Here is an 18,980-nt window from a genome sequence, read left to right as displayed (position 1 = left end):
AGCGCAAAGGTAAAGTAAAGCTATTTATTAATATTTGTATAAAGAAACTCTAGAGAATACAAATGAAATGAAACCATCACATGGGGACTAGGTAACCCTAAAATGAGGTGAGAGCAAGTGTCATCCCCATGGGCCAAGCTCCTGGCATCTTCTAGGCCATGGGCCAGCAGAACCTGAGAAGGCTAACCAACTTCCTCCTCAACTTGCCTTCTCTTCTTGGGCATCTACAAAGAAGCCATAAAAATTTAACGAGGTCCAGATGTTCTTGGGAGGCATCCTGTCCTTGCAGACACCTTGTCAGTTATTAAGGACTCTTTGTTAGGTTTTCGTGCCCCCAAAACTGACCAATGGGTTCAGAAACTACTTTATCCTATGTACTCCTTATCTAATCTCAAGAGAACAGGACATGAACTCCCCTGATTACAGCATTTCCCCTTTAAAAGTTCTGCTCTCCCCCAAGGCTCCATGCTGTAGTGCTGAAAAGGTGTTGGTCCAAACATAAATGTGAATATTATTTAAAAAAAAAAAAAACCCTCATGTAATTTGCATCGGAAATCCGGCTCTGTGAATTCATTTGGCGACCAGAAACTTGGGCACAACAGCTCCTGGCTGAAGAATCTGCTGGATAGGAAGATGACCCCATTTGTATATTAAAGGGGACTGGCAGCCATGAGCAGTATCCACAATACACCTGACAACCCATTCTAGACAGAGAATGGGACAGGGAGGGGGATGCTGCATACGGCGAGGTCACGGGAAAGCAAACGTTCCCGCTACCAAGCATCAGCTACCTCTCTCCTCTCGGCCGCCCGCTCTTCCTGCAGTGCCTTCATTCTTCTCTTCCATTCTGCTTTCTGAAAGAGAGCAAAAGCTTGTTAAGTGGAGCCTGCTATGTAGTAATAAATACAAACTATAAAATTATGAGGAGTAAAAGGTACTAGCTGCTCCTGGTTAGACAAAGAGATGAGTGAGACAGAATAGAGAAACCGAACCAATTTGGGGGGAAAATGGAAACTTAATGGGAGAGAGATTACTGACTTTGTGTTTGAACAAATGGCTAACTGACCAGAAAAAAAGTAAAAGCTTGTATGACTGTTTTAAGTCAATACAAACTATAGACAGATCAGATAATTACACATAAAAATCAAGATAGCAAAATGATAATGGTAGTGATCAAGGCCACAGAATCACTCAAAGAAAACACAGGACTATTTTCTTTTTAAATCTCAGAGCAGGCGCAGTAATAAAGGACAGGTGGAGAGTCTGAAGAGATGTCCAGCAGTCAAGGATCACTGTTCTTGCAGAGGACCTGAATTCAGTTCCCAGCACCTATATCAGGCCGCTTGCAACTGCCTACAACTGCAGCAGCAGGGGTTCCAATACCCTCTTCTAGCTGCTGCACCTTGACACATGTATGCATGCATATACACAGAGACACATCCATACACATTTCTGAAAATGAAAAGGACACTTTTAAAAAAAGATAACTTTTACCTGAGAAACTTTACTTTTTTATAACCAAACAACAATAAAGTTAAAAGACCAATAGAAGACTGGGGGAAAATATCCACAACTAGAACAGCAAAAGACTGGATTAATTTCCACAAGGAGAAGCAAAAGGCCAGCGCAGTAGCTCAAGGCTCTAACTCTAGCAATTGAAAGCTGGAAGTAGGAAGGTCAGGAGTTCAAGGTTAGGGTACTTCTCAGACACACAGGAAGTGGAGGTCAGCCCAAGCTACGTAAGACCCTGTAGCAAAGAGTGAAAGAAAGAAGAGGGGACAAAGAAAAAAAAAGGAAGAATATGAACAGAGTTCAAGTTCATAGGAAAAGAAAGGCTGTGTGTATGCGCACATGTGTGTGTGTTATATGTGTGTATAAGTGTGTGTACAGGTATGCTTGCATGTACATGGAGGCCAGGTGTCACTCTGTCTTAATTTTGAGATAGGGTCTCTTGTTAAATCAATTAGCTAGACGGATTGAGAGCAGTGAGCCGTGAGCCCCAGAATCTTGCCTGTCTCTGTCCCCTGGCTCTGAGGTTCTAGATGCATGCTGCTCCTGGCATTTATATAGGCATTAGGAATCTAAACTAAGGTCCTCATGCTTGTATTGTGAGCATTTGACTCACCAAGCCATCTCCCCAGAAACAATGACATTTTTATTATATATATAAAAAAAAATCTATGAACTATCTGTATTGGTTAGATATTTTTGTTTGGTTGTTTTGGGTTTTTTTTTTTTGTCTAATTAACACAAACTGGAGTCATCTGGGAAGAGGGAACCTCAATGGAGAAAATGCCCCCACCTGACTGGTCTGCAGGCAAGCCTGTGGGGCATTCTCTTAACTGATGATTGATGTGGAAGGGCCCAGGCCACTGTGGGCAGTGTTATCCCTGGGGTGGTTCTGAGCAAGACTCAGGAGAGCAAGCCACTGAGCAGTGTTTGTCCTCGAGGTCCCTTCCTTGGCTCCCCTTGATGATGCACTGCAACATGGAAGTGGAAGCCATAAAGTCTCTTTCCTTCCCAAGATGCATTTGATCACGGTGTTTAACACAGCAATAGAAAGCAAACTAGTCTGCGGTGGTTTGAATAAAAATGGCCCCCATAGCTCCATAGGAAGTGGTGCTCTTGGGAGGTGTGGCCTATGGATCCAGATGGAGAACTCTCAGTTCCTCCTGCAGCATCATGTCTTCCTGCCCGCTGCCATGCATGCTACCCACCATGATGATAATGGACTAAACCGCTGAAGCTATAAGTCAACCCCAATTAGATGTTTTCATTTATAAGTTACTGGAATCATAGTGTTTCTTCACAGTGACAGAAACCCTAACTAAGACACCATTTCATCAGTTTCAGCGCCTTTCTGCAGACAGACTTCCGGCTCTTTCCCAACCACCTTAGAGAGTGGACACAGGAGCTCACGTTGGGCTGTGGCTGATTGCTGTGGTCTTAGAGAGGATACGGACTTCCTCTGCCTGGACCTGAGTAAAGTTCTCCCAGAGTAGACTGGGTATGAATCTTCCCAGCTCGATTCAATGACCTCATAGTGATGGCCAATAGGAGTCTGCACACCACAGAAACTGGCAAGTGGATTTTTAGCTCTGAGCTGATACCTAACCATTCACTACCACACCACAGATCTGTCATAAATATCTTCACAGCCCAGGACACTTGCACACTTTCTGAATTGTTTTCAACCTTATCCAAATGAAAGTCGGGACAAAGATGTCAAAAAGACCCACCTGCATTTGCATATATTAGTACATATCAGGTAAATATGATGATTAAACGCACTGCCAACCTTGCCTGGGAACCATATATTCAGTGCTTTCATACCGAACAATGCCTGAAAATATAGAACTTTGATGTCTCTCAACTTCACCAAATCCACAAGGCAAACCGAGGCCTCGGTGAGGACAGACAGATTCCTTCCTCGTTGCTCTGGAGAGAAGTGGAGCAAACATCAGCTCGAGCTCACCTGGACTTCCATCTTCTCTCGAAGGGCCTGGAGCTCCTGGGCCTGCTTGAGTCGCTCCTCGGACTCCTCGTCCCGTAGAGACCCAAGGTGGGACGCGGTCACACTGTAGGTCTGCAGCACCTTCAGCTTCTGGAAAAGCCAAGAATCATCTCATTAAAGGAAGTCCTAGACATGACACAGGCTATATACCTTCCCCAGTACAGGACCGGAAGAGGGACCCCAATCAACAGCCGGACGGTTTGCCCTCACTACTACTGTGTGCCTGCAGACAGCCACACAAATCAGCAGTCCCCTCAGTGGGCGTCTCCCAGGCTCAACCCCTGCACAACAGAAGCACCCATGGAAAAAACAAACTTGTGTTATTTCAGTTCCAGTGAAATTCTGATGTCCCCAAGTTCTAAGCTTGCCCAGCTCCTGGCCAATTTGTTCCTAGCTCTGGATTAAACTGAAAAACACGACATTTAGGGCCCATGTAAGAATCTCTAGATCCCAAGCCATGCCCTGAGGATCCCTGTTTCTTACACACACACACACACACACACACACACACACACACACACACACACTCACACTCTGGCTGTCACCAGAAACAGCTGTTTTTGGTTTTGCACAGTATTCAGAGCCATGCCATTTATATCTAGTGACTTTTTTTTTACTTTTTTTATTGACTTTTTGTGGGGTTTACATCATGCATCCCAATCCCGTTCATCTTCCCATCCCTTCATTTCCACCCTTTGCTTTTGCCACATCCCCCCCCCCAAAAAAAAAATAAAATTTAAAAGAAAAAAAAAACTAACATACAAAAAAAAAAGTCTCGGTGTAGAAGCTGTAGTGGGATACAGTGAGTCACACAGTGTACCTTTTAGTCCACACATCTTTACTTGTAAATGTTCATTACAATGGTTCATTGGTCTGGCTTGACCCTCTGGCTTCTGCTATTCCCTTGATATTGGGCCTTCACAGGGTTGCTGCCTTGTGTCATGGAGACCCTGCAGCTTTGGATCTGCAGGTCCAGCCCCTTCACTTGCTCCAGCATAGATAAGGGAGACATGAGGGTGGGCTACCTCAAGTCCTGGTCAGCCCACCAGCTTTCCCTCATCAACACCACCAGGGCAAGCGCTCCAGCACTGCCCCAGACAGCTCGCCCACTGCATCAGGCAGCAAGGAGCAGGGCCAGTTTTGCTGCTCTCGGGCCCTCAGGGCCAGCTCACCACCCCCCACCACCACCACTTCCACATCGTCAGGGCCAGCTTATTGACTTAGTGATTCTTGAACTAACACTGTAACAGAGGAGAAGGCAGGCACAACTGGATGAAAGACAGAAGCCCTTTCCGCCTGCCCACGTTACACCTACAAAGTTCCTGTCTATCCCCACACATAACCTTATGATAAACCTTATTCCAGCTTTAAAAATCTTTGAGCCTGAGTTTACTTGGTGTTCTTGATAACTTTTCCCAGCCACTGCTTAAGCAATACCAGGACAAAACGTTAATCATTTCCCAGTTTGAGTATTTTTGTTGGCAAACACTTTAACAGGGGCCAGAACAACTTGGGGACCAAGGGGAAGGGTTCCGATATGCACCTCTGCTTTCTCTGTGGCTGTGTAGCACGCCACACAGATGGCCCTTTGCACCACGGACCTCCATGGCCAGGGGCTCCTGTTAGCGTATCCTCCAGCAGCTTCGCCTACCCCATGTACCCTTATGTTCTCTCTGCAGTCAGGCAACACAGCCAAAGTGCTCACGCCTCTGTACCAGGCAAGCTCTAAGGAGCAATGCTATCAAAGTGCACTAAGCTCTCCACAGCCCTCCTCCCGTCAGGATGCTGTCTGTGGTTTTGAGGACTATCTCACAGGACTTTCCCAATCATTCTGAACAGACTCTCACGTTGTTTCCCCCCAGAATTTAAAAAAAGATGAATTGGGCCAGGTGGTGGTAGCACATGCCTTTAATCCCAGCACTCGGGAGGCAGAGACCAGCATATCTCTGTGAGTTCAAGGCCAGCCTGGTCGACAAGAGCTAGTTCCAGGACAGACTCCAAAGTTACTGAGAAACGCTGTCTCAAAAACAAACAAACAAACAAACAAAAAGGATGAATTGACAAAATAATTATCAAACAATACTGATAACCTTGTATCCAATTTGGTCCCTATACTTTAATATAATAAAATGTTGAAAGGAGGTAGGAGACATAAAAGCATAATGTGAATGTCTACAAACAAGCAAAAAATAAATACAATCGTGGGCTGTTCTAGTATTAAAAGAATGTGTTCTGAATCAGAAAGCAAGCCACAGCCGGCAAAGGATCATGTCATTTTCTCAGATTTCCTAACTAAAAGTAATTTTTTGGCCCTTGATAGGTGATTTCTGAATAGCAGCCTTCAATTCAAATCAACAGTTATTTATAAATGCCTCCTGAGCAGGCAACATGTTGGGAAGTATCCAGTCAGGAACACGTAAAATCGGGAACTATGGGTAGAGAGCTAGTGAGGAGAGCAGAGAGCCACACCAAGGAGGAACAGCTTACCATCCACAGAACAGCCCTAATACGGCAGGGGAACACTGTGTTGGAAAGGCTTGAATAATTACAGATCACACACACACACACACACACACACACGAGAGAGAGAGAGAGAGAGAGAGAGAGAGAGAGAGCGAGAGAGCGAGCTCATGGCCATCCCCCTAGGAAAACGGGCTGGTATGTATCTTTAGGCAAAACATGGAGTGATGGCGAGAAAAGCAGTTGACAATTCACTTCCAAAACAAGGTTCTCCTGATGTGAGAAGGACCAATTAGAGACCAGGACATTTATGTGTGAGAAGATGCGATTCAGCAATAACTTTAACAAGGCCTTCCTGTGATAAAGATCAGCCAGCAGAAACAAGACCTTGGAATTTTAAAAGCTACGTTCAGACCTCAGCTCCATCTCTTTCTAGCTGTGTGAACTTGAACAAATTATATGGTCTTGGTTTCACCTGTAAAAAGGAATGTAGTATACATTCTTAAAACAAAGTGAATGCACGCCACACACATTCTCTGCCCACCCACCCACCCCCCTTTTAAATGAAAAGGCAACAACAACAAAACCAGAAACAGTGTTCTGCAGAAGCAAGGAACAATAAGACCATCCAGTATATGCTACCTATTATACGCAACTACCACAAATCCCCACCACCTAGTAGAGCCAGAATTCACCAGTCAGGAAAAAAATGTATTCATTTATGTTCCATCACATTTTTTGCCCAATGATGAGAACTCTTTGCAAAATAAGGTCCATGTTCTAGAGAATTCTAATTAAATGCCAAATAGTGGTATATACTACAAATGTGCTCATTTAAAGGTGCTACAAATCTATCGCATACAAAAGAAACTAGGGCACAGGGATGTAAAATACCACACCCAAGATCACACAGCAAGCGTGAGGCAGAGCAGTGTGGGTTTCCCTGGCAGACTGGCATCTGCTGTCCAACCTTATACTTTGTCAGCTCCAACAACACAGTAAGACCCCAGCAGACTTCAGGAAGGCCAGTAACGACTTCAAGGGTGGGATGAGGCCTCCATGGGCAAAGTGCTTATTGTACAGACGTAAAACCTAAGTTCACCCTGACACAGGGGCTCATGTTTTTAAACTCAGCACTTGGGAGGCAGAGAGGAGCCTAGCCTATCTACATAATGAGTTACAGGACAGCCAGAGCAACATAGTGAGACCATGTATTAAAAAAAAAGAACCTGAGTTCAGCTCCCTAGCACCTATGTAAAAGCCAGATGCAGCAGTGCAGCTGTGTAAAACCAGGGACTGGAGTTGGAGAGAAGCTGATCCTACGGGTCAGTGGCCAGTCACTCAAGTCAAAATGGGTCTCCCTGTCTCATGTCTTTTGAGACCATGTCTCAAAAAACTAAGGTGCGAGACTTAAGTATGGTGGTGAACTCCTTTAATCCCAATACTCTGGAGGCAGAGGCAGACGGATCTCAATCAGTTTGAAACCAGCCTTGTGTACATACTGAGCTCCAGGACAGTCAGGGGTCTGTTGAAAGACCTGTCTCAAACAACTAAAAAGTAAATGAATAGATAAAAAACCTAAGGTGGGAAGTCTGAAAAGATAGCTCAGCTGGTAAGAGCACTTGCTGCTATTACAGAGGACCCAAGTTCAGTTCCCAGCACCCACATAAGGCGGCTCACAATAGCCTATAACTTCAGTTCCAGGGAATCTGATGTCCTCTTCTGACTTCCACAGGCACCCGCACGTATATGTGAATACACACACACACACACACACACACACACCACATCACTGCACATGCACATACACACACACATGTACTCACACAATAAAAATAACTCTAAAAAAGAAGTAAGATACAGAAAGATGGTAGGAGACATCTTATGTTGATCTCTGGTCTCTACATATGTGTGCATGGACAAACCAATATGCACACACACATCCACACATGCAAAATTAATTTTAAGAACAAATAAACAGGTTTACAACAAAATAATTTTGAAAAGTTTTTTTTTTGTTGGGTACCTCTTCTAGTGTAGAGTTCTGGTTGGCAACAGTTTTAAATTCATCCCAGAATAATTGTTTCAACTTGTCTATTTCCCCATAAAGCTTGCTCCGCTCCTTTTCTTTCCATTCATCAAACTTTTTTCTAGCTTCTATTTCCCTCTGACGAGTCATCTCTATTTCCTATCGAGAGAGAGAGAAAGAGAGCAATGTGATGATTACTTCCACATTGTACCACACATTTGCTGAAGGTCCACAAAGGCCTCTTCTACATGCATAACACGATGGGGATCCAGAACTCTCCACCCTCAGCCCCTGTGGTTTAGATCCAGAGGAGTGCATTGCTAGACATGCCTATGTAAACCATAAATTCCCTTGAGGATAAGACTCGTTTTTTCTTTCTTCACATTCATTACAAGCCCTGGGTGGTACTCAATAAACTAACACAACAAATGAGTTAATGCCTGGAGGAATGGAAGTCAGTGTTTTTAACTCCATAAATATTTATAGCTCACCTGTCCCCAGCCTAGAATCTGGAGCTTTCAAGCCCAGTTACCAAAAACTCCAAGCCAACAAACGTAAAACATTATGTTCCAGTTCAGATGCCTTCAGCATCACTATGCAAAATACCACGACTCTCTGCTCTACTTTCGGCCACACAGGTCCTTTCCAGACAAATCTAATCACGCCCCACACCAGAGAAGATGGCACTCTATCTCTGACTTTCGGTTCAGAAAAATCGGTGGGAATTTGGGCCCTGCAGGAGTCCTGTGCATGGCTGGGCACAACACCCTGAGTCTCTTTCCCCTGCACACCTACCTGGACCTGCCGCTGCCGCTCAGCTTCTCTCTGGGCTTCCAGCTCCCCTTGGGTCCACTGGAGCTTGGCCCGAAGCTCTTCCAGCACCTCCACCAGTGGCTGCTCCTGTTTCTGCTTTCCTGCGGACCACACAGGGATAGGTGAAAAGGGAGCAATGGGGCCTTCCTCCCGCTGCAATCACACCTCGGGCTGACAGCAGCTTTGCCACATAACTCACTGGCCTGGGACGAAGGGCTCCCTGTCCCTCGGGTTCCCCAAACTGCAAAACAGACCTGGAAGAGCACTCAAGTGGAGAGTGTGGCACGGTGTGAGGATGAAATGTGACCACACAAAGGGCTTAGCACAGTGTTGGGCATGACCGTTCCATAAATGCAAACCCAGAGTAACTGTACTTTAAAGTACTCTGACGGTAATGACAGATGGACACGAAACAACTGAGCAGTGGTCCTCAACCTTCCTGGTGCTGCGACCCTTTAATACCGTTCCTCATGATGTGGTGAGCACAAAATTATGGCGTTGCTACTTCATGCCTGCAATTCTGCTACTGCTATGAAACTGTGTTTTCCAATGGTCTGGGGCAACCCCTGTGAAAGCGTCATTCAACCCCCAAAGGGGTCGCTAGTCATGGGTGAGAACCACTCTATTAGAATAACAGATGAAGAATAAATATCAAAGTACATTTAGTGACTTCTAAATGGAAATTACCAAGTATTCTTATTAAAAATCAACCTTGGGGTTGGAGAGATGGCTCAGGGGTTAAGAGCATTGGCTTCTCTTCCAAAGGACCCAGGTTCGACTCCCAGCACCCACATGGTGGCTCACAACTGTCTTGCAGCTCCAGTTCTGGGGGACCTGATGCCCTCTTCTGTCTCTGCAGGAACCAGGCACACATGTGATGCACATATACACATGCAGACAAAATATTCATATGCATAAAATTAATCTTTTAAAAAAATGTTTCCAAATGAATAAGGTAAAAATCAGCCTTTTCTTTGAAATAGGCACTGCACTTTAGGCAAGCACCCACACAAGAGTTACACCTTCATCCCTACCCCCATTCGAAGATTCTATTCTAAGAGAGGCTCTCACGAAGTCGCCCAGGTGGACCTTCCAGTTCTCTTGCTGTAACCTCCTAAGTGACTGGAACTAAAGCCTATGCTACCAGACAGGGGGAAGAAGCAATTTTGGAATGCAGGGTTATCTTGGTTTGATAAAGTAATTAAGGGCAACTGTGGACTAGAAAAGCTGGTAATAACAACTGCCTGAACAACATTTCCCAGTGCTGGAGAGACAGCTCGGTGATTAAGAGCACTTGCTTGCTCTTCCCGAGAACCTGAGTTCTGTTCCCAACAGCTATGTTGTGTACCTCACAACTGCCTGTAACTCCAGCTGGAAGGGATCTAATGCCCTCTTAATGTTTGTTTTATAGGCAAACACACACACACACACACACACACACACACAGAGAGAGAGAGAGAGAAACATACACACACATAAATAAAAATAAATCTTAAAACAGAGAAAGAACAGTTCCTGCTCCTTCTAAAAGATACAGAGATTTACATATGAGAATGTTAATCCCCATGTAGTACACAGTGAGGAGATTTTTGAGTTACCCAGTTTTTCTACAGGACAATGTGAAAGAAACTGATGGTCACATCGGGAAATTTTATTCAGTCTTTAAAAATCGTGTTTTCACGATTGCTGCCTAGTATGCAAAATGCACACTTTTGATCCCCATTACTTTGTACAGCCAGGTATGGGAGCAAACATCTGGAATCCTAGAACCCAGGAAGTAGAAGCAGGAAGTTCAGGAGCACAGGGCTAGCATTGGCTATACTAAGCAAGTTCAAGACCAACTCTTTAAACAACAACCAAAAAAAGTAGGGCAGTAATGGTGCATGCCTTTAATCTCAGCACGTAGGAGGCAGAAGTAGATGATTTCTGAGTTCAAATTCAGCCTGGACTACAGAGCAAGTTCCAGGACAGCCAAGAGTACACACACACACACACACACACACACAAACTATCTCAAAAAACAAAACAAAACAAAAAACAAAAAAGCATATTCTTAAGCAATAGTCAAAAGTAATTTCATATGCTTGCAAAAACATGCAGAAAAATACATCAAAATAACTGCCAGTGATAATGCACATTGTTTTTCGTTTTCTTTTTTCTATGCATCATCATATAGTTAAGTTTCCATATTTTTACAAGAAAATAAGAAAGTAGTATTTAAGACATAGACTATTTTTCCTTAATAATCCCCAATATAGAACTATTAAATGCATAGTTAAATAATACTGCTTTAAGCTAGCTCACTCACTCTTCTCTCTCTCTCTCTCTCTCTCTCTCTCTCTGTGTGTGTGTGTGTGTGTGTGTATCTAAAAACTGAACCTAGAACTTCATTCATACAGCAAGGCATATATTACTGAGTTACATTCTCAATTCTAAAAATCACCTTTTTTTTAAAAAAAAGAGGGGGGTTACAATGATTGAAAATAACCATGTTTTCCCTAATGAAATTGTTGTATTATGTGTTTATTATACAGATACTTCTGTTGAACTCAAAAAGCATATGTAACCTTGTGGGTACAGGGCAAAGCCTTGCTGCTCCTTTTGGAATTTGAAATGGTAAAATTAAATAAAGTGATTAAGTCATGATAAGCGCCAGCAAAGAACTGGTCTGACTGCTCACTTGCCCCATTTATGCTCACAGCCAGCTTCAGAGAGCTTCATACGAGCCAGGGAGACTAAAGGTCCTTCAGAGTCACTGCCTGCTTCAGACACAGTGGATGGTATGAAAATTCAGACAAGACTGCACTGCTCATATGGAATCTCTAGGAGGCTCTAAGGGCAAGTTCATATGTATGGGCCCCACTCTTCAAATCCTAGCCTAGCACTCCCAGATGTTTCCCGGACTCACCGACTTCTGCCGCACCTGCATGCCTGCGCTGGATGTGGCCCCGGAGAAAGGTGGCATTCATGAATGTCTTGTCACACAAATGGCACTACACAGAGGGGGAACAATCGGAAGAACTGGATTAGATCCCCCAGACAGCATGGGACTTCCCTGTATTGAAAATCTGCCTCCACGGGGCCCATGGGCTGCTTCAGAAACAAATAATTTGAAGGGTTGGGAGGGTGTGAAACCCTGGGTTCAATTCCCATCATCACATAAATAAGGAAGGATGGTAGAATTGGAAAGGGAAGGAAATAGGCTCCCTGATTTTGAGTAGAACCCAAGGCCAGTAAAAATAACCACCATATGTTTTAGTCGTCCTTACAACTGAATGTGACCATGTCACTAAATTCCAGTCATTAGATATAATTATATAATCAAAACTGGTATATACGTTTTCTAGGAGGTGACTTTTTTTTTCAGTCCTGGTGGCACATACCTTTAATTGGAGTACTCAGGAAGCAGAGCCAGGCAGATCTCTGTTACTTGTAGGACAATCGCAATGGGCAGAGTCTACACTGACAGATTCTGACCACTGAGAGTTCACAGAAATAAACCTCTAGTTTTAAGAGGAATGTAGTGGGGTGGGACAGTAAGATGCCCCACCCCACACTAACAGCCTTGCCTCCAAACTGTGAATCTCCTCAAAACTTAAACTAGCATGAACTATAATTACATTCAAGAGTCTGCCTGTGACAAGGATTAATGTCTCAACCGACGTCTCTGATGCAGTGGATTCAAGCATTCAAGTGCTGTACTGGCTCTGAATTATTACTTGTCTGAATTATGAAATAATTTTTCTAAAATGAGCCTGCCTCCACTATGCCTTGCCACACATTTAGTCCATGTACACATGCCTTTACATGGCACACTCAGCACAAATTCAAACTCTCTACCCTTGTACACATACAAACACATGTGCCTTCCACACATACTCACATCCTTAGGCACATATACTGCATAACCCTCACTCATTCATACATACACCGTTATGTAAGCTTCTATGTGTACAGACAAACATTCACACCCTTCACCCCCTCAAGACATACAGACACACATCATAAATGCATCCTTATATTAGTCTTCTTAGCTGTATCCATCGTGGTAAGTCAGTTCCGCACACATTACACAACACGTATTCTACAGATACAGATATCACAGAGGTACTTCAATCATTTGCCTATACGCAGTTAACACACCCACACGCACAGATACAAACCTCATGCAGCCACACCTTCACACACTACGCATGCACCCTCTCCACGCACAGGAGTACTCCGTAGGCATAACCCTGCACACTCATCTCTCACACACCCGCTCTACACTTCCACAGCACAGAGCCCAACAAGAATCCTCAGACTTCCAGAAAGTCATCTCGACAATCTGCTCCTAACTGGTGAGAATGGCCTCCAGTCGTCTTGCGGCCCAAGGCAGTGCCGTTCTGTCTGGCCTGGTGCCTAAGGTGCACAGCCTAGGTGCCCCTCCACAAAGAATCCTCACCGTGTGGTAGCTGTGGGCGCCCGTCTGCAGAAGCAGCTGCTGCAGGGTGCTGATCATCTTTCGCCGGCGCCGGCTCTCCTCCCGGACACCCTTGAGCTCATCAGCCTGGCGCCCCAGCTCCTGCTGGCCGCGCTGCTGCTGGCCCAGGCTGGCCTGCAGCCGTGCTTCGAGCTGCGCCACACTGGCACTCAGGCAGTCCTGGCAGTGCAGCAGGTACTCGATGATAAGCTGTGCCAGGCGCAGCACCTTGAGCAGCACTGGGTCCACAGGCTGCCTACAGTGGTTGCACACCTCTCGGTCCAAGTTACAGAAGGTGACACCAGCAATGTTCTCCTGCAGAGTGGCCACATCCAGCTCCCTGGCCACGCGGTCCACGTCCACAGCACTGATGCGCCTCCAGTCTATGCTCTCACGGCGAGGCTGGAACTTGAAGGTGGGGAGTGTGTAGACTCCGGACAGCGGGCCACTAAGGCCCTCAACAGTGGCTGCTGGGTACTGCATGGGCAGAAGAGGCTCTGGGCTGACCACAGGGGTAGAGGGCCACCAAGGCCACTGGCCAAGGAGCTGAAACAGGACCTGGAAAATGGAAGAGACCCCGTCAGATAGGTTTGAATGGCTGTATCTTCCATATATCTGTTCAGCAAAACCTAAAGCAGGACACAGTGAGTTGTCTATATGAGAGCTACTCAAGGGCTAGAGAGATGGCTCAGGCTAGGCTCACAACCAAAAATATAAAAGCTACTCAGTACGACACACTGATTGTGTGACGTGGTTACAGTGTGGGAAAGAAACGTGGGCCTTCCACTGCACAGAATCCTCTCCCTTGGGCAGATCTCTTCCTCTTAAACCTCCTGTGTCTGTGGGAGAGCAGGAAACCCACATGGAAGAACCGTGGTGAGGAGGGAAGCAGATGACACACTCAGCCTAGGGCCTGGCACATGGTGGGGTCCTCAGGAACCCCTACAGAATCACTGCAGTAGTGCCTGGCAAAGAATTGTTTTCAAGTGTACAAAAGATCCAGTTACTTGGGATAAAGTCCAACAACTCCCCCTGAACGGCAGAGCCACTTCATGACCACAACTGTGCCGTCTGTTACATCGCATTCTAGTAGAACATGTCTGGACTACATTTCCCAGCTTCTCCTGCAGTAAAGTGTGATCATGTGACTAAGTTCTTTCTGGTGGACTGTAAGTAAAATAACGGCCAGCCCGGCCAGAGAGGCTTAGGAAAACTGCTATGTCTCTGCACAAATTGTGCTCAGTCTATGCTGGGCCTATTTGTTTGTTGCTTTTTTTCCCCCTGCATTGAGGATTACACACAGGGCCTTAGGCATGCTAGGCAAACGCTCTAACGTGGAGCTTCACTCCAAGCCCATTAACAGGATAGAGAAAAGAGCTTTGCTTTCCTGTTCTTCCCCACGAAAGACTGGGATTCTATTTCCTGTACTCTTGGTAGGATGCTTGCCAGCTTTTTGTCAAATTGCCACAAGCTAGAATCATCTGGAGTTAGGAACCACAACTGAGAAAATATCTCCATGAGATCAGGATGTAGGCAATCATATGGGGTGTTTTCTTAACTGATGATTGATGTGGAAGAGTCCAAACTGTAAGGGTCTGTCCTGTCCCCACCCACTCCCTCCCCCTTCCACTGAGACAAGCAGCTCTTCCTTCTTCTTCCAGCCTGCAAGCTTGTTTTCCATCTCTCTCCCTTCTCTCCCCTTCTCCCCTCCACCCCTCCTCCCTCTCTCTCTCTCTCTCTCTCTCTCTCTCTCTCTCTCTCTCTCTTCCCTTTCCCCTTCCCTTCCATAACCCACTAAATAAATATCCACTTTCTTTGCATGGCGTGCCTACCTGTTTCTGTCTCTGACCTTCTGTGCTGCTCCCTGCCTGGGACCCGCTGGCCTTCATGGCTTGCCGCAGCATTTTATCTACACTATAACACAACCCACTGTGGCATGTAGTCCTAGAGTATATAAAAACACAAACTGAGCAAGCCATAGGAGTAAGCCAGTAAACGGCATTCCTCTATGGCTTTTGCTTCAATTCCTGCCTCCAGGTTCCTGCCTTGAGGAACTGACTTCATTTAGTGACTTCCTTTTGATGATGGCCTGTGACCTGAGAGCTGTAAACTGAAATAAACCCTGTCCTCCACAAACTGTTTTTGATTGTGGTGTTTTATCACACAATAAAAGCTCAAACTAAAACAGGAGGCATAATTTTTTTCTGTCTTAAATTTGACAATATCAATGGGAATTCAAAATTAATATACTACTACTAAGAATTATAAGCTGGGTGGTGGTGGCACATGCCTTTAATCTCAGCAGTTGTAGACAAAGACTGGTGGATCTCTGAGTTTGAGGCCAGCCTGGTCTATAGAGGGAGTTCCAGGAAAAAAAAAAAAAGAAAAGAAAAAAACAGAAGGAGGAGGAGGAGTAAAAGGAGGAGGAGAATAATTATTATTATAACTATGGCTGGAATGCAGTGCAGTAGTAGAATGACTGTCTAACATTCACAAAACCCTAGATTTTATCTCCAACACTAAAGAGAAAAATGAAATTTTTAGAAAAAAGAAATCGCTTCTTAAAGACAGGTCAGGTGCATGAGGACCTAAAATCCCAGATACTCTGGAGGTTGAGTCAGGAGGATCAAGAGTTCAAGACCTGCCTATAGTACAGAGTAAGTTCAAGGCCAGCCTGAGTAAGTGTCAAAAAAAAAAATAATCAAGAGGGGCAGAAGCCTGAGGTTGTAGCTCAGTGGTAGAGCACTTGCCTTACACGCACAAAGCCTTGAGTTTGATCACCAATGTGCACACACACACACTTAATAAAAAGGTAAATTAAAATTTACCCCATAGACAAACTCATCTGCACAAAGGTGCCTATGAAACAATTGCCACTGAAATATTATTTATACAAGGAATGTATAAGAGAATATATAACAAAGCAAGCAGTGGTGGTGTATGCCTTTAATCCCAGCACTCAGGAAGCAAAGGCAGGCCTCTGCGTTCAAGGCCAGACTGATCTACAAAGCAAGTTCCAGGACAGCCACGGCTACACAGAGAAACCCTGTCTCAAAAGAAAAAAAAAGCAAAGTACAATATGGGATACAAATAATATTTCTATACAACAAAATACTCTGTTACAACTCATAAGGGCAAGACAGCTTTTATACCAATAGGGAATAATAACTTCATATGTACACATATACACACATACATGTATGCCATTTCTGGTTTAATATTAATACAATCACATTTAATAATAATTCAAAAAGATTACATAGAGATCGATCTCATTGAGATGAATGTCTGAGCCCAGGAGATAAATAAAAGGATCGATGGTGGGCAAACAGATAGCAGGTAATTAGACAGAATAATGAGCCTTACCCAGTGCTCACCAGAGTGATTTACAGCTGTCCTGATTATGTAAAATGTGCACACTTGCTAGTCTTGTGATTCACTTACGCGCCTGATTTCATAAGCACAGGCTTTCTCAAACAGCCAAGAGCTACTGGCACTGACTACTTGTAGGAAATGAAAGTGGCTGTTAGAGTTTTATTTATTTTTTTTTTTTTAGTTTCCACCTCTCTGTGCTTCAAACTTCTTCCCACCATTACCTATTACTTTTATTATTTTTTGAACTAAAATAAATAATAATAATAATAATAATAATAATAAAATACAGTTTTTGCCCTTGCAGACTGAGAGTCTAAGATGAGAAAAGGTACAGGCTTCCCCATTTACCAAGTTCTTTCCTGCCTATGTGATCCAGTCATTGAAATACAATCCAAAGGTGGAGAAGAAAAGTGTCTTCGTTTATCTTCCTTGCCAACTTGACTGGGCTTGGAGTCACCTAGGAGACACACCTCTCAGCTTGTCTATCAGGCGGGTGTTTCCAGAGAGCATTAACCACAAGGGAAGCCCCGCCCCAGATATGGGTCCTAGAGTCCCAGACTGAGTAAGGCAGCATTCTCTGCTTCCTATCTGTGGAAGCAGTGATTAGCCACCTCACAGCCCTACTTCCAAGCCCATGGCCCACTATAATGAGCTATTCCTTTAAGTAGTAAGCCAAAAGAGACCCATGTGTCCTTAAATAGTTTTTGTCAGGTATTTGTTAAAACAATGAGAAAAGTAACTACACAAAAAGTCACAAAACTCACGAAATAAAAGAAGCCTAGAAGAAACAGTGGGGCTAGGTGGGCAGAGAAGGGGTTCTAGGAAAGCCCCTGGCCCTTCTGAACTACCTTCCTCTGGAACAGATAGTGGCAATGGCCAGCCCAACTCCACCTGCTTCCCGGGACTATGAGTTGGCCGCAGAGGTAACACCAGCATGCTTCATGCAATCTTTAAGTATGAATCTACAATAGATATGTTATACCTAGTATTTTACACGCCATGGGGGAGGAGAGAGACAACATTATGGGTTCCAAGGATTTTAATAATTTGCCACAGAAGAGGGTCACTGATAGATCACGGCTGCAGGACAAGGACTTGGGAGCCTTCTTTCTCCTGGCCACCCTGGGTAGGGGCAGAAGTGGGATTTATAAGCATAAAATTCAAAAACATTTGTTGCCAAGTTACGGTTACAGTTTTCCCCAATCAGTAATCAAAGATTAGGGGTTTCCTTGTGTGTTCCATCGTTGTCAACTGACATACGTGCAAGTCTTTTAGCCCAACTGATGGGATTCATCTGTTCTTTCTGTTGTTCGGACCAGCCATGTTTCTAGAGATGCATAATCACTATTTCTATGATTTAGGGAGGGGGGCTGGTCTCAGCTCCCCTAGGGCTTGGGAACCTGAACTTTATTTCACCCTACAGGTAAAATGAAGTTTAAAGTCAAAATGGTAGTACTCAAGCTAAGGTGCTTTTGCCTGCTCCCTTGACATACAGTACCATTGTACAAACCAAACTGGAGTCTGCATAGGATGCTTGGTCTTCCCCGACAAGGAAAACCTGCAGCTACACATTCAAGGCCATCCCAAGTTCGTGGGCCTGAACTGTTCAACTGCAATAAGGTTCTACTCTTGAAGTTTTACTTCAACTAAAAGCCCACCACTTTTCCTTTAATTCATTCATTCACAAAGTCTCCCCTTGGTTATTGTATACCTGTTTAGGCTTAGCTCAGCTGCTAACACTGTGGTAGTATGGGTTGTTTTACCCACACCCCTGCTCCCCACCTTGGGGTTCAGTGTGGCTTCTTGCTGCCACTGTGCTGGCTGCAGACCTCTTTGGTTGGTCCTCAGACTGGCCACAGGATACCTTGAACCTAGCTTTTTCCGTTTTCTTTCTCAGATACTCTTCCAAAAACACCATCCAGCATAAGCATCCCACCACGGCCACCAGAAGACCAGCACATTTCTGCCCCATTCCATGTGTCAGGTTACAAGCCAAACAGGAGCTGTCTGACATGACACTCACCATGCTTAGCTCCAAGCTGCAGCCACACCACCAAGGCCTCGGAGACGACTGCTCACAACAAGCCCTGCCTCTGAGCAACAGCAGGTTACCAGGCGTGCACAAGGGTAACAGGACACCCGCTTCCTGTCCTCCCAGGTCTGAGAACCTCGCTCTTTAACTATTTAAGCTTTGGCCTCCTGTGTTTGCCAACAGTCCTCTCTCTAATGATAAGGCCACACACAGCTCTCCTGCACCAGCTCTCTCCACTCTCCCTCTCTCTCTGAACGCTCCTGCCAGCCTTCCTGTTCAGCAATGACTATTCTTT

At 44.9% G+C, this 18,980-nt stretch overlaps 1 protein-coding gene across 6 annotated transcripts in view; it reads right to left on the bottom strand.

Annotated features, from left to right (window-relative positions):
• Dzip1l (DAZ interacting zinc finger protein 1 like) overlaps window positions 1–18,980 on the bottom strand; it is a 41,680-nt gene that overhangs the window by 16,867 nt on the left and 5,833 nt on the right. For 3 of the 6 annotated variants that reach the window (XM_087905490.1, XM_087905491.1, XM_087905492.1), the window contains exons 3-8: window positions 13,261–13,836; window positions 11,725–11,809; window positions 8,799–8,917; window positions 8,001–8,162; window positions 3,476–3,604; window positions 792–854 (exon numbers count right to left, since the gene is read on the bottom strand). In XM_087905490.1, the coding sequence (XP_087761616.1) occupies window positions 792–854; window positions 3,476–3,604; window positions 8,001–8,162; window positions 8,799–8,917; window positions 11,725–11,809; window positions 13,261–13,761 (1,059 nt within the window). In that variant the 5' untranslated portion in view covers window positions 13,762–13,836. Of the gene's footprint in view, window positions 1–791; window positions 855–3,475; window positions 3,605–8,000; window positions 8,163–8,798; window positions 8,918–11,724; window positions 11,810–13,260; window positions 13,837–18,676; window positions 18,768–18,980 lie in introns of those variants that run through there. The other 3 variants (XM_087905488.1, XM_087905489.1, XM_087905493.1) reach the window with 2 other exon arrangements.

The sequence above is a fragment of the Myodes glareolus genome, chromosome 4 (genome assembly GCF_982192425.1).
Source record: "Myodes glareolus chromosome 4, mMyoGla1.1, whole genome shotgun sequence".
NCBI classification, from domain to species: domain Eukaryota; kingdom Metazoa; phylum Chordata; class Mammalia; order Rodentia; family Cricetidae; genus Myodes; species Myodes glareolus.
This window is presented reverse-complemented; position numbering and strand designations above follow the sequence as displayed.